The following is a 15,155-nucleotide window of genomic DNA, read 5'->3' as shown; positions in this document are numbered from 1 at the left end:
CCAGCAGCTCACTTCATTGCCTAGAGGGAATCAGAGGCTGAAAGAACTCAGAGGGAAGACTCAGAACCCCACTCTGGCCCCTCCTCAACACATAATTACAAATAACTAGCCTAGCAATAACTCATATCATTGAGAAAAATAATCATAAAAACTAGCATAGCAGCTATGCAAAGACTAAAGAAAGAAAAGGAAAAGGAAGATTCTGGTTAAACATGTGCTTTTATCTCTGTGTTCCCTCTGGAAACTCTACTAAAAAAAAGATCCCAAGGACAATGCTGAGTGAAAAGGAATCAACCATAGAAGAAAGATGGCAACAAAAGTTTGGAAAACAGAAAGTCAAGGGGAGGAATAAGCCAAGGAGCAACAGGTTAGAACTTAAGAGTTATCCTGGAACATGGAAATGAAGCTCTGAAGTCCATCCAGGGAGCAGCGAGACATATCCATCTCCTTACCTTGCACATCCTAGCAACTAATTCTCCTCAGCCCCTTTGGTAAGCAGATTTATTCTCTGGAAAAAATGAACTCAAGAGGGTTGAGGTACATAATGGCCCAGATGAATATGGGGGTGAAATGCTGGGCCTGGACTATGATGACAAGTTATGTGAAAGTCAAACTGAACACTGCGACCCCTAGTCCCCTTCCTCCCACCCTGCTCCCACAACACAGACAGATTAAAGGATTCTTCTGGGCAGAAACTGAGCAACCCCAGAGGACACACCATTATCTGGGAATCTTCCATCAATGTTTGCTGCCTGCTGGCATCCTCAGGTATCAAGCTCCACCCAGGTACACAAAGTTTGCAAATATCTGTGTGTGTCCTCCTCACTCTTAAATATGAAGGAAGGCCTACAATGATTAGAAAACAGACGAAAAACTCCAAGATGAAAAATGTTTTCAAAAAGGAGAGAAAAAAGGGACATGGAAGAAAAAAAGACAATAAAGGGACCAGATGAAAGATATTTTTAAAAATCATTAGTATCCTCGAATATAAAAGATGTCACATCCATTAAGGAAGAACAGGAGGCTATAAAAAAGGAACAGAGGAACTTGTAGATACTGAAAACATGATAGTTGAAATTTTAAAATTCAAAAGAATGGAAAAATAATTACCTACAAAGTAGAACAAAAAAGACACGGAAAGAGAAAATAGAGAAGAAATAATAAAATTCAGAGAATTAAGCCAAAAGATCAAACACCAAAATAATAGGAGATCCAGAAAGAGAAGCAAGAAATTAGAGGAAATTATCAAAGATTCTTTTTTAATATCCTAAAACAGGAAAATTAAAGTCTTTAGAATGAAAGGGCTCACCAAGTACTTAACACAATAAATGGAGAAAAAATACCTTAAATGGGCAAAAATGGATACAATAATGCTTCCAATCTTTTTTTTTTTTTTTTTTTTTTGAGACAGAGTCTCGCTCTGTCGCCCACGCTGGAGTGCAGTGGCATGACTTCAGCTCACTGCAAGGTCTACCTCCTGGGTTCACGCCATTCTCCTGCCTCAGCCTCCCGAGTAGCTGGGACTCCAGGCGCCCGCCACCACACCCGGCTAATTTTTTTGTATTTTTAGTAGAGATGGGGTTTCACCGTGTTGGCCAGGATGGTCTCGATCTCTTGACCTTGTGATCCGCCCTCCTTGGCCTCCCAAAGCACTGGGATTACAGGCATAAGCCACCGCGTCTGACCTCATGCCCGGATAATTTTTGTATTTTTACTAGAGATGGGGTTTCGCCATGTTGGTCAGTCTGGTCTCAAACTGCTGACCTCAGATAATCCAACCGCCTCAGCCTCCCAAAGTGCTGGGATTACAGGCGTGAGCCACCGCACCCAGCCTTCCCCAAGTTTTAATCAACTCTTTGTAATTCTTGCTTTTCCAGATTCACAAAGCTAAGAACCAGTCAAAGCCAAGAACTGTTCTACAGTGGAAATACTAACACACTGTCAGCGTGTGAATCCCTGGCCAAGGGGCCAGCCTTTCTCTCTTACGTCTCTCTTTAAATGCCACATAATATTTTTAAATGCAACATTATCTTTAACATGGCTTCCCTAATCTTACAATATAAGATGAAATATGAAAATGTATTCTACCACTCTAAAAATCACTTAGCATATTTGTTAGCATAACAACATACATTTTAAAAAACATACTTGTTATCAAGGTATTCATATAGTTCTTCAGAAATTATTGCAGTGCCTACTGTAAAGTATGACAAATTTTATTCACTGTAAAAGGTGACAATGTATAAAAATATGCAAGTTTGGCCAGGCACGGTGGCTCACGCCTGTAATCCCAGCACTTTGGGAGGCCAAGGCGGGTGGATCACGAGGTCAGGAGTTCAAGACTAGCCTGGCCAAAATAGTGAAACCCCATCTCTACTAAAAATACAAAAAAAATTAGCTGGGCGTGGTCGCAGGCACCTGTAGTCCCAGCTACTCAGGAGGCTGAGGCAAGGGAATCGCTTGAACCCGGCAGGCGGAGGTTGCAGTGGGCCAAGATTGTGCCCCTGCACTCCAGCCTAGGTGACACAGTGAGACTCTGCCTCAAAAAAAAAAAAAAAGTGCAAGTTTATTAGACTTGGCTTTCTAAGGTAACCCTCTGCATGCAGAGAACTAAATGGATAAAGTATGGTGCTAATATTTAGGATGCTATATTTTCTATATTACAACTTACACAGAGCTGGCACACCAGAGCAGTGGCTCTGGAGGCAGGCACACAGAGTTTAAATATCTCAGCTCTGCCACTGTCAGCCAAGAACTTTGCATCAATATGCCATCTATAAAACTGGGAAAATAGCAACTACTTCACAGAATTGTGAAGAATCAAAATATGAATATGCCTAATGTATTTTATAATTGGCATCTACTGGTTGAGGATCCTATATCCAAAATGCTTGGGGTCAAAAGTGTTTGGGATTTTGGAGTATTTGCACATATATGAGATATCTTAGGGATGGGACCCAAGTCTAAACGTAAACTCCTGTTTGTTGCAGCACTGTTTACAATAGCTAAGATTTGGAAGCCACCTAAGTGTTCACCAACTGATGATGGATAAAGAAAATGTGGTACGTATACACAATGGAGTACTATTCAGTCATTAAAAAAGAATGAGATCTAGTCGTTTGCAACAAAACGGATGAAACTGGAGATCATTATGTTAAGTGAAGTAAGCCAGGCACAGGAAGACAAACATCATGTTTTCACTTATCTGTGGGATCTTTTTAAAAACTAATTGAACTCATGGATATAGAGAAAGATGGTTAGCAGAGGCCGTGAAGGGTAGTAGGGGACTGTGAGGAGGTGGGGGTTAATGAGTACCAAAAAAAGTAGAAAGAATGAATAAGACCCCCCCTTTTTTTTTTTTTGATATGGAGTCTCACTCTGTCATCCAGGCTGGAGTGCAATGGCACGATCTTGGCTCACTGCAGCCTCCATCTTCCAGGTTCAGGTGATTCTCTTGCCTCAGCCTCCTGAGCAGCTGAGATTACAGGCGCCTGCCACCACGCCCAGCTTATTTTTGTAGTTTTAGTTGAGACGGGGTTTCACCATGTTGGGCCAGGTTGGTCTTGAACTCCTGACCTCAGGTGATCTGCCCACCTGAGCCTCCAAAAGTGCTGGAATTACAGGCATGAGCCACAGCACCCGACCACAGACCTACTACTTGACAGAACAATAGAGTGACTATAGTCAATAATAACTGTACATCTAAAAATAGAGACTGTAATTGGATTGTTTGCAACTTAATGAATAAATGCTTGAGGGGATGGACACCCCTTTCTCCACGATGTGCTAATGTCACATTGCATTCCTGGATCAAAACATCTCTTGTTCCCCATAAATATGTACACTATGTACCCACAAAAACTAAAAATTAAAAATTAAAAAAAATCATTTATGTGTCAGTGTCACATACATCTTATACACACGGCTCAAAGGTAATTTTATACAATATTCAGAAAGCAAAAATGTCACTATCTCAGCACCCATCTGGACAGATTTCAGATTTTCCAATTAGGGATGCTCAACTCATTTTACTATTCAGCCTTAAGGGAGACAAGGTCAGGAAAGAACTCGTGACCAAAAAGAAACAATGAGGATTAGTGACTGGAAGGGAGGTACCACCTGCGTCAGACCCAATGTGTGGGCTCAGTTCAAGTCTCACCTCACTGTAAACACTTTCTGGATGACCCCAGCTCACAGTGATTAATTAAACCCCAAATACATTACTTATCAGAATACCTGATGCTTTTTTTTGTTTTTTTTTTTGAGACAAGATCTTGCTCTGTCGCCCAGGCTGGAGTGCAGCGGCATGATCATAGCTCACTGCAGCCTCCAATTCCTGGGTTCAAGCCATCCTTGTGCGTCAGCCTCCTGAGTAGCTGGGACTACAGGTGTGTGCCAACACGCCCAGCTAACTTCTTATTTTTTTGTAGAGATAGGGCCCCACTATGTTGGCCAGACTGGTCTCCATCTCCTAGCCTCAAGTGATCCTCTTACCTCCGCCTCCTAAAGTGCTAGATTACAGGCATGAGCCACCACAGCTGGTTGATGCTTTTATTCAAAAACATTTTTCGCAACACAACTCAAGACATTTATTTATTTATTTATGTTTGACTTGCTAATAAGCCTAGACTCCTACAGTAGGATGCCCTGCTCATCTTGTTAAGCTAGTATCAAGCTTGGTGCCCATCTCATACTAGGCATGCAATAACTGTTCAGTGAAATTGAATCACTGTCTCTACCAGAAAAGCACGTTGCCAGCCTCCTTTCCTACACCCACAGCAGGCAACGAGAATCAAACCAAGCATGCTTTCTCACCGAACCCTGGATGCAGCCTCAGAATCCTCTACATATCACTCCAGGAAACCATTACCATTAGATCTGAGTCGGCAAACAAGGTAAACTAGTCATCATACTTGGCCTATTCTATTCACTGAACTCAGTAGAGGTTACCATGGAGAGAAAGTAGGATAAGCATGTTCATTCACTCATTCAACCAATATTTATTGAACCCAGACTATGTGCTAACTTATAACTGTAAAGAAGACTATACCTTATAGAGTCTGGAGAGAAAGGCATGTACTATATGTGGAAGTAATGGAGGATGAGGCATGAAGAATTAGGGTCCATGGCAGACCTCCACAGCCATCTCCCACTTTCTTGCGAAGTACGAAGAGCTTCCGGATAGCTGAACACATGGAGCTTCTGGAGGGTGGCACGTGTAGGGAGGGCATGGAAGATCTGCATCCCTTCCCCTACACCTCACCCTACGCATCTCTTCATCTGTATCCATTATTAATATCCTTTATTTTTGTTTGTTTGGTTTTTTGAGACGGAGTCTCGCTCTGTCGCCCAGGCTGGGGTGCAATGGTGCGATCTCAGCTCACTGCAACCTCCACTTCCCAGGTTTAAGTGATTCTCCTACCTCAGCTTCCTGAGTAGCTGGGATTACAGGAGTGCGCCACCACGTCTGGCTAAGTTCTGTATTTTTAGTAGAGATGTGGTTTCGCCATGTTGGCCAAGCCAGTCTCAAATTCCTAACCTCAAGTGATCCACCCGCCTCGGGCTCCCAAAGTGCTGGGATTACAGGCGTGAGCCACCACACCAGGGCTGTAACATCCTTTATGATAAACCGGTAAACCGAAGTAAATGTTTCCCTCAGTTCTGCGAGCTGCTCTAGCAAATGAATCAAACCCAAGGAGGGACCCTCATTTCTAGCCGCCTGGTCAGTTGCACAGGTAGAGGCACCTGGGGCTTGCAGCTGACATCAGAGGGGGGGGCAGTCTTTGTGAGACTGAGCCTCAACCTGTGGGATCTGATGCTCCTCCGGGTAGACAGTGTCAACCGAATTGGACTGGAAGACCCTTAGCTGGAGTCTGCTGCAGAACCGATTGCTTCTTGGTGGGAAGAAAACCCCACACGTGGTCACAGAGGTCTTCTGTGTTGATTGTTGTGGTGTGAGAGCAGAGGAAAAACGGTTTGCATTTTTTCCACTTACACAGACATAAAAGAATACATACTATATAACTCCACTTATATGAAATTCTAGAACTGACGAAACTGAACTAAGAAAGGGACAAGAGAAACCTTTCTGGGGAATGAAAGTGTTCCATGTTTTGAATGGAGTGACGGTGAAACAGGTGTAACCATTTATCAACATTCGCCAAGTTGTACACTTAAGACCTATACATTTTATCGTAAATGTACCTCATTTAAATTATACTTAAAATTTTCAAGTTTTTATCTGTAGAAGTAACCTAATCTAAAATCACTAACCTTTCAAAATGCTCAACAGATTGTGAGGTTTCAAAAAGGCTCCACAGACAATGCTTCTCTCAACCTGAGCAAATGACATCTTCATTCATCTAGTTGTTCTATCAGTAATCTGAGAGGAATTCTTGACACATTCCTGTCATCAAGTTCTGAAGGTGCAAGCTCCCAATCTTCTGAAACCCACTTCCTCCCTCAACCCCACTGTCACCATCTTAGTTCAAGCCACTAGCAGGTCTCACCCAGTCCAATGCAATATCCTCCTAACCTGTCTTCCATTTCCACAGTCACCTGCCACAGCTGCAAACTGAAATCTGATCGAGTCATTCTCTTGCTCAGAGCCCTTCAATGCCTTCCTGACATTCTCAGAATAAATTGCAGCATCTTTAACATGACTCCCACACAGACCCCTAATCTTAACTGTCCTCCCCCATGTCATCAACTGTGAATCTCATGCCACTTACCCTTCTCTCACTCCCCATACTCTAGCTACATGACCTTTCCCAAGCTTCTTGTATGTCAAGATCTTCCAGGCCTAGAGCCTTCATTAATGCTGTTCCCCCCACCTGGAAGATTCTTCCCTTCACCCTTCAACTGACTACATTCCTCCAATCTTCACATCTCAGAGGCTCCAAAGATCCTTCTTCGGAGCATTCCCCGACCCTCCTCGCGATCCTCAGCTCTCCCAGCAATTTAAGGGTAATGACCACCCCATTTTCTGCATAGCACTTATCCCAATTTTCATTATATATTCTCTTGTGTGTTTGCTATGTTCATCTTAGATCAATGATAATAAAAGCAGTTCCATGTTTTAAGAGCATACAATATAGTGGGCATTAGACTGAACATTTTACGTATTATCACTTTGTATCTTTGCAATGACCCTACAAAGTAAGTTCTATACTGTCATTTGCCCAATATTCAGACAAGGAAACTGAGGCACAGAGGGAAGGGCTAGAAAATATCAAAGATATTACTTAAAATTACGCAATCTGACTAAAGAAACAGCACCATGCCATGCTGGCTTTCACAAATATGAAGCTGAACTGTCAACTCCAAAAGGGCAGGGTCCCTGTGTGATTTGTGGGTTACTGTAAAGCACCGTATCGTGTTGTTTAACAGTACTTTTTTTTTTTTGAGACAAAGTTTAGCTCTTGTTGTCCAGGCTAGAGCACAATGGCATGATCTCGGCTCACTGCAACCTCCACCTCCTGCGTTCAAGTAATTCTCCTGCCTCGGCTTCCCGAGTAGTTGGAATCAGAGGTGCCCACCACCATGCCCGGCTAATTTTTGTGTTTTTAGTAGAGATGAGGTTTCACCATGTTGGTCAGGCTGGTCTTGAGCTCCTGACCTCAGGTGATCCACCCAACTCGGCCTCCCAAAGTGCTGGGATTACAGGCATGAGCCACCGCGCCCAGCCCTGTTTAACAGTATTTAACATCAGTGCTTGCCTAAGCCAGAGGCCATGCAAACATCTGGCCAGTGAGAATCATCATAGGAGCTCTTCAACATGTTTACACTACTGAGATTTACCAATTATTTTCTAATATTAAAAGCTATTTTACTTATAGTCTCATTTACATAAGCTTATTATATATAAGCTCATTTATAAAGCAAATAGGTACACGTATTTGAGAATAATAAAACTGACCGGGCACAGTGGCTCACGCCTGCAATCCCAACACTTTGGGAGGCTGAAGCAGGTGGATCACCTGAGGTCAGGAGTTCAAGACAGTCCGGCCAACATGGTGAAACCCCATCTCTACTAAAAATACAAAAATTAGCTGGATGTGGTGGCGCACACCTGTTGTCCCAGCTAGTTGGGAGGCTGCAGCAAGAGAATCACTTGAACCTGGGAGGCAGAGGTTGCAGTGAGCTGAGATTGAGCCACTGCACTCCAGCCTGGCTGACAGAGCAAGACTCCATCTTAAAAAAAAAAAAAAAAAAAAAAAAAGGCCGGGTGCGGTGGCTGAGGCCTGTAATCCCAGGACTTTGGGAGGCCGAGGCGGCCAGATCACGAGGTCAGGAGATCAAGACCATCCTGGCTAAGACAGTAAAACCCCATCTCTACTAAAAATAAAAAAAATTAGCCGGGTGTGGTCATGGGCCCCTGTAGTCCCAGCTACTTGGAGGCTGAGGCAGGAGAAGAGCGTGAACCCGGGAGGCAGACCTTGCAGTGAGCCGAGATCACGCCACTGCACTCCAGCCTGGGTGACAGAGCGAGACTCTGTCTCAAAAGAAAAACAAAACAAAAAAAATTATATCTGTAAATATCCTAAAGTTGAGACTTGTCTGACTTTCCTACTGTTTCCTTAGCCTCAAATTATTCAAAGTTAATGAGGCGCTACATTAATAATTTTCAGGTTATTGAGGCTCTGTGAATACCAAAAACAGAAATATAATCCAGAAAACCACACTAAAAACCCAACAGGCAAAAATATGGGGTCCAGTTAGTATTACTGAAAACACACAATTCTTACAGTATTTCTATAGTTCCTTCATCCAACAAATGTTTATCAAGCACTTCTGCTATATCAGGCACTGTTCCATGAGCTGGGGTGAACAAATGGGCCAAGTCCCTGTTTTCATGAAACTGCATTCTAATGGAACAATTAACAATTGTCAGGTGGAAGTAAGTGTTATGCAGAAAAATGAAGGGAGGTCAGGGCATAGGGTTACTGTCAGGCTATTTCAGAAAGGCTGGTGAGGGCTGAACACTCATAACGTGACTTCTGAGCAGACTCGAATTAAAAAATGAGAACTTCACTAAATCCTATGATTCTTCAACGTTTTCAAGTTTGCATCCAAAAGACTGAAACACAGTAACTTCTTCCCTTTATTCTATAAATAGGGAAACTACCTGAACAGCTTCTAGAAAGTGGAGGGGGGGCCACAGTAGTTCACTCGTGGGGAAGAAAATGTTGAGGAATTAGATGATAAAGCCTGTTTGCAACAGTGAATTTTTAATCGTCAAAACTGAAGGATCTGAAAGAATTTTAATGTGTACTTCCCCCACCCTGCTACCGTCAGAAGGAAAAGTTGTCATCATAACTGTTTTCTAAAGACAGAGATGAAAGGAACTGCTCAATTTTACAACTTGTAATTATTAGAGGGAAAAGTACTTAATGTTGAAAATATTAAGTGAACATTGAGAAGGAATATGAGATAAAGATCAGCACATCATTTTGGCTAGGAGAGAAAAAGAGCTAAAGGGAAAGAATGGTGCCTAAGCTAATTCATTCATTTTATGTGTTTCTTTATGATAAAGTTTAAGAAATTTTTTTCTAAAATACTTTACCTTCCTGAAACCACCAGAGTTCCATCATCGAGTAAATAATCCTTCACATTCTGAGGAAGTGGAAGAATGACACTAAAAAAAAACACCAAAAAAGGCATCATTTTAAAAGACCAACTATAAGCAGAGAGAAAAATGTCTACACTTGATTAATTTTGGAATTATTTGTCTTTATTTTAATATAAAGTAGAAAATGTTAATGATGTACATTTGGTAGCAGTAGACAAGGAATTAGAACAATAAGATTACTGTGGTTCATCTTATTGCCACAATGGTCTTTGTAGTAAACAAAAACCAGCCAAATCCAAACCACCAGATGGAAATCACAGTATGAAAGCAACAAGCTCAAAAGGATTCTGAGTGAGCACAACATTTATGTGTCTTTAAGAAATCAGAGACCAGCAGATATTTGCTGCAACACAGGAAATGCAGCAAACCCACCCAGAAGATGACTAGCATTTGGTCACCTTCTAAAGATAGAGGGCAGAAGTAGAGTCAAGATCTGGAAACCATTCTTGGGTTGGCAATGAGCACCTACCGCTAAGAATTCATGATACTTCTGGATGTGTCTTGCTGGCATTCTATTCAACTGATCACCAGAGATATAAAGCTGCTTAAACTAGGCATGCTTTAGCTTAATTTGTTTCAGGTAATCATAATTAAGGATGGCAAAGCCATACCTGAAGTCTCTTAAAAACTTATGGGATAAGTTGTTTTTTACCTTGAAATAATAAATTATCAAAAAGCCCTACCACAGATACCTAAGAGTGCTGGTATTATTTTGATTTTGAGGCATATACATCTTCAAAAAGTGGAAAAGATCACAGCCTGCTTTCCCGAAGTTAACAGAACATCAATGACTTATAACACGTCTCATTTATTTATGGAAGAAGTTTTTTTTGGCACATTGCAAATGGTTTTTTGCAGAAAAAAGAGCATTCATGGGCTACTTCGGTTTTAAAAATAAGTATGTTTATTTATTTTTAAATAAATAAAAGATCACTGCCACTGCACTCCAGCTTGGGCGACAGAGCAAAAACTTCGGTTTTAAAAATAAGTATTTGATTTATCAAAGGTACAATTTCACATTCAAAAATCTAGTTCTGGCCGGGAGCGGTGGCTCACACCTGTAATCCCAGCACTTTGGGAGGCCGAGGCGGGCGGATCACGAGGTCAGGCAATCGAGACCATCCTGGCTAACACGGTCAAAACGCCGTCTCCACTAAAAATACAAAAAATTAGCCGGGGGTGGTGGCGGGCGCCTGTAGTCCCAGCTACTCGGGAAGCTGAGGCAGGAGAATGGCGTGAACTCGGGAAGCGAAGCTTGCAGTGAGCCAAGATCGCTGCCACTGCACTCCAGCTTGGGCGACAGAACAAAACTCTGTCTCAAAAAAAAAATCTAGTTCTTCTTCAGGCTTTTAATTTCTTCTAACAAATCTTATTATGTTTGAAAATCTACTAAATTTTAACCAATTTCAAGTGAAACTTTGCAACTTAAAAGTCTCTTTAAAATTTTAAATTCTATTTATAAACCACTCAATTTTCTTTTTTAATATGTCTATTTGCTGATTACAAATAAGCCTTCCTAAGTATTTTACTCTTACAAAGCTAACAAGCGAAATTGTTAAGTACAATGAATCTAAGGTTCTGCCACACATTCCAATACTATTTAAGAACTTGAAACTTTTCTTATACATTTTAACCATTCTAAGCCAGTTACACATTTTCAAGTACATATCCGATCTTTATTGAATGAAACCATTATATAATGAATCAGCAATTACTGAAATGTTGGCTCAGAAAATCAGTTAAGTGCAAACCCCAGATTTTCTATCAACACCTTTAAAAAAACTGAGAGATGAAATTGTATATATTAATGCTTGCCGCCTACCTGATGTTTTTAAGTATATATATATATATATATATATATATATATATATATATACACTGTGGAATAGTTAAATTTAGCTAACAAATGCATTGCCTAACATAGTTATTTTTGTGGTGAGAACACTAACATCCACTCTCCGTTTTTCAAGAATACTTATATCGTCATTAACTATAGCCTCCATGCTGTACGACATATCTGTGAACTTGTTCTCGTATCTAACTGTAATTACGTATCCTTTCACCTTCCCAATCTCCATCCTCTGGGGTGATGGCGAAAAGCAATTAATTCTCCGAGTGCACTTAGGCAGTGATCACCTTGCGCCTGGGGCCATTCTAAAAGTAGTGGTGGTGAACTCCCAAGCCTAAACTAGGTTAATCCACTATTCCTCCCGCCTCCGACCCTCACTGAAAACCACAACTGACCCTCCTAGCCAGCACACTCGCTGGCTCGCAACAGGACGCAGACAATTGCTGATCTACTTCCCTCTCGACACACTCCCTCCCATGCAGTCGCTAGAAGGCCTGCATTTTTTTGGATAGCAGTAAAGATTCGCTCAGAAGTCGCAGTTCCCTTTTGCCCGTCGGCCGGGCGAACCCCCTCCCATCTCACCTCTTGATGGTAACGCCTCGGAAGAACGGGTACCACGCGGAGAACTGGCAGTGCAGCACATGCTCCTTCTTCATCCTCCAGCTGCCGCCGCTGCTGCCTTTCCCTCTCCTGCCTGCACCCTCCCGGAACCCTGGGCGCCGGCCCCGGAAGTGCCCGCCGAGCTATTTTGGTTTAAGGACTCTTCCGGTCCCTAAAGCAAGAAGGAAGACCGAGAAAAGGAAGCGGAGAAGGAGAATCCCGGGGCATACGCTTGACACACACGCATACAAAAAGAGCTTTAGTCTCGAAAGAGGAATTACCGAAGTGTCGAGAGAGGAATTTTAAGAAGTTTACAACTCCGTCTTCGCCCTAAACGCACGCTGACCCGGAAAGTAATCTCCTGAAGCTAGGTCAAAGGCGGGGGTTCTACGGATGCCGGGAGGAGGGTGCGCGCCCATCCTTTTAGCACCGCGAGAGGCGCCCGTGTTTCGAGCCGTGGCACCGGCATCGGCTGACACTGCTGCCTCCAGCTAGTTATTTCGTCCTCTTCCGTTCTTCACCCCTACACCTTGGAGTAAGTAACCGGGGCAAGCCAGTCACAGCACAAAATCTCTTTGGGGAGGAGAAGAAGAAGGGGAAAGGGACCACATCTGCATGGTGCGTGCAGCCGCGCGGTGTCTCCCAGGCTGCGGCTGGGCACGCGTCCAGGCGCCCAAGAGGGAAACTGGGGATTGGAGGGAAATTGGGGATTGGAGAGGAAGAGCCTGGGCTACTCCGAGTAAAGAAAGCGGGGAACACCACAGCTAAGTGTTAGTTCCAGTGTAAGGATTGCAGCATCTGCAGAGGAGTAGAATGCTTGGTAGAGGGAATACCGCCTGTACGATCCTGGAGGATTCGACTTTGGGAGGTAAAAGGCGAGAGGTAAATGTGAGAAGGCAGAGGAAAGAGGAGTCTCCTTGGAGCGCTGAATTCGTTTAGTCTGGCCTCGCAAAAGTTGTCAACCTGGAAAAAACGCAGATTTTTATCAGTATTCCTGCGATGATCGAATCATAAGACTGGAAGAATTCGAATCGAACTTGTACTATCGTTTTTTCCTTTGCTTCACTCCTGTCACCCAGCAAAGTTCAGTTTTGTTTGTTTCGTTAAAAGAATGAGAAGTAACTAGCTGCTTTTATTTATTTATTTGAGACGGAGTCTCACTCTGTGCCCAGATTGGAGTGCAGTGGCGCAATCTTGGCTCACTGCAACCTCCGCCTCCTGGGTTCAAGTGATTCTCCTGCCTTAGCTTCTCGAGTAGCTGAGAGCGCGCGCGCCACTACGCCGGCTAATTTTTGTATTTTTAGTAGAGACGGCGTTTCACCATATTTGCCAGGCTGGTCTCGAACTCCTGACCTTAGGTGATCTGCCCGCCTCAGCCTCCCAAAGTGCTGGGTTTACAGGCGTGAGCCACCGCCCCGGGCCTACCAACCAGCCGCTTTTAACCCCTAGTCGTGTCGCTTACCACACGAGCTTTAGGCTTGCGCGAGGCATCTGTGTCTAAAAGTATCTCCTTAAATGTACATTCTTCCTGGTTCATCTAAGTAGTTTTAAATTAGAAACAGCCCCACCGACTGCAGGCCTCTTCAGAAGGGTGTTCCTTAGAATAATAAACAATTATCTGCGTATTTTGAATTAGAAACTCTTCCCCCCGGAATATATACATTGTTTTAGGTTGTGTTTTGTTTTTCTCAAAAATGTTACTGGCTAAGTGGCTAGTTGGAAGCAGTGCTTTAAAGAATACATTTTCAAAGCAGAGGTAAATAGATTATAATGTTGCAGAGTATGTTGGTGGGGGTTGGACAGTCATGATTCATTTATGCCTTGATCTGGAACTATGCAGTCCTTTCTGAATTGAGGGAAAGAAGCAATATTGTATATATGTCTGGAGGGTGGTGCCAGAAAGACTTAATGGCAGACAGGAGCGGTCGCTCAAATAATTGTTTTGATTTGACTTAGAAAGTAAAAAATTGCAGCGGAAGATGTTAGCATCGATGGGGGATTTATTTAGGTCAGATGTTTTCTAATGAAGATAGGAATGAATGTACGGAAGAGAATAGATCCCGGGAACATAGCCCTTCTGCGAGGAGCAGTACTTTAACAGCCCAAGAAACATTTGAGCATAGGCCGGGCGCGGTGCCTCATGCCTGTGATCCCAGCACTCTGGGAGGCCGAGGCGGGCGCATCACCTGAGGTCAGGAGTTTGACCGGCCTGTCCAACATGGCGAAACACCGTCCCTACTAAAATATCAAAAATTAGCCGGGCGTGTTGGCGCATGCCTGTAGTCCCAGCTACTCGGGAGGCTGAGGCAGGAGAATCGCTTGAATCCGGGAGGCGGAGGTTGCGATGAGCCGAGATCGCGCCACTGCACTCCATCCTGGCAACAGAGCGAGACTCTTTTTTTTCCGTCTCGGGGAAAAAAAAAAAAAAGAGTGTAGAGATTAAGGCAGTTGCAAAGCTTTAATATAGAATTGCAGTTGTGTGTAGAAAAGCAGCTAAGTTTGTAAGCTTAAATATATAGATACTACAGGGAAGGAATTTTTATAGATACCTTTTATTCAGGCAGTATACTTTAGAAGTGTGTTCAATGACTTTTTGGTATTACAGTTGGTTTTAAGTAACTTGTTACACATTTAACCAGCATCAAATAAATTGACATTATACATAGGAGATGCTCAAATACTTTGAATGGATACAGCTAAATGAGGGTTCACTGTATTTTAACCACCGTGGTTGTCTTCACTAAGCCATGAAGTCATTGTATTCATCAAGTTTCTCCAATAAAACCTTTCAACAGTGGAAATAGTTGCTTTTTCTCCTGCATGCTGAAAAGTCAGTAGTCATGTGATTATGGGGGAGGAGATTTATTGTGCAATTCCTAATGAAGTAATGAAAAAACACATTTCTTTCTCTGAATCCATAGCATGACTAATCATCCTAGATTAAGATTTTCACCTGTCTGCTGGTTTTCTTTATCTGGATGTCTGCTATCACCTCAAACAAGTGTGTACAGATTTGAGCTCTGCATCACCCCTTTTGTCTTCCGATGTCCTAGTCTCCCTTAAAACCGTCTTCGT

The 15,155-nt window shown here is 42.8% G+C and overlaps 2 protein-coding genes across 3 annotated transcripts in view; one reads left to right on the top strand and one right to left on the bottom strand.

Annotated features, from left to right (window-relative positions):
• The window catches only part of CDC123 (cell division cycle 123), a 55,506-nt gene extending 43,295 nt beyond the window's left edge, over positions 1-12,211 (bottom strand). The window contains exons 1-2 of one of the 2 annotated variants that reach the window (XM_004049064.5): positions 12,063-12,211; positions 9,566-9,637 (exon numbers count right to left, since the gene is read on the bottom strand). In XM_004049064.5, the coding sequence (XP_004049112.1) occupies positions 9,566-9,637; positions 12,063-12,136 (146 nt within the window). In that variant the 5' untranslated portion in view covers positions 12,137-12,211. The remainder of the gene's footprint in view (positions 1-9,565; positions 9,638-12,062) is intronic. The other variant, XM_019034671.4, reaches the window with a different exon arrangement.
• A 270-nt stretch (positions 12,212-12,481) lies between these two features.
• Positions 12,482-15,155, top strand: part of NUDT5 (nudix hydrolase 5) — a 28,292-nt gene continuing 25,618 nt past the window's right edge. The window contains exon 1 of the mRNA XM_004049065.5: positions 12,482-12,615. The gene's annotated coding sequence lies outside the window, so the exon portion shown is untranslated. The remainder of the gene's footprint in view (positions 12,616-15,155) is intronic.

This window comes from Gorilla gorilla, chromosome 8 (genome assembly GCF_029281585.2).
Source record: "Gorilla gorilla gorilla isolate KB3781 chromosome 8, NHGRI_mGorGor1-v2.1_pri, whole genome shotgun sequence".
Lineage (NCBI taxonomy): Eukaryota > Metazoa > Chordata > Mammalia > Primates > Hominidae > Gorilla > Gorilla gorilla.
This window is presented reverse-complemented; position numbering and strand designations above follow the sequence as displayed.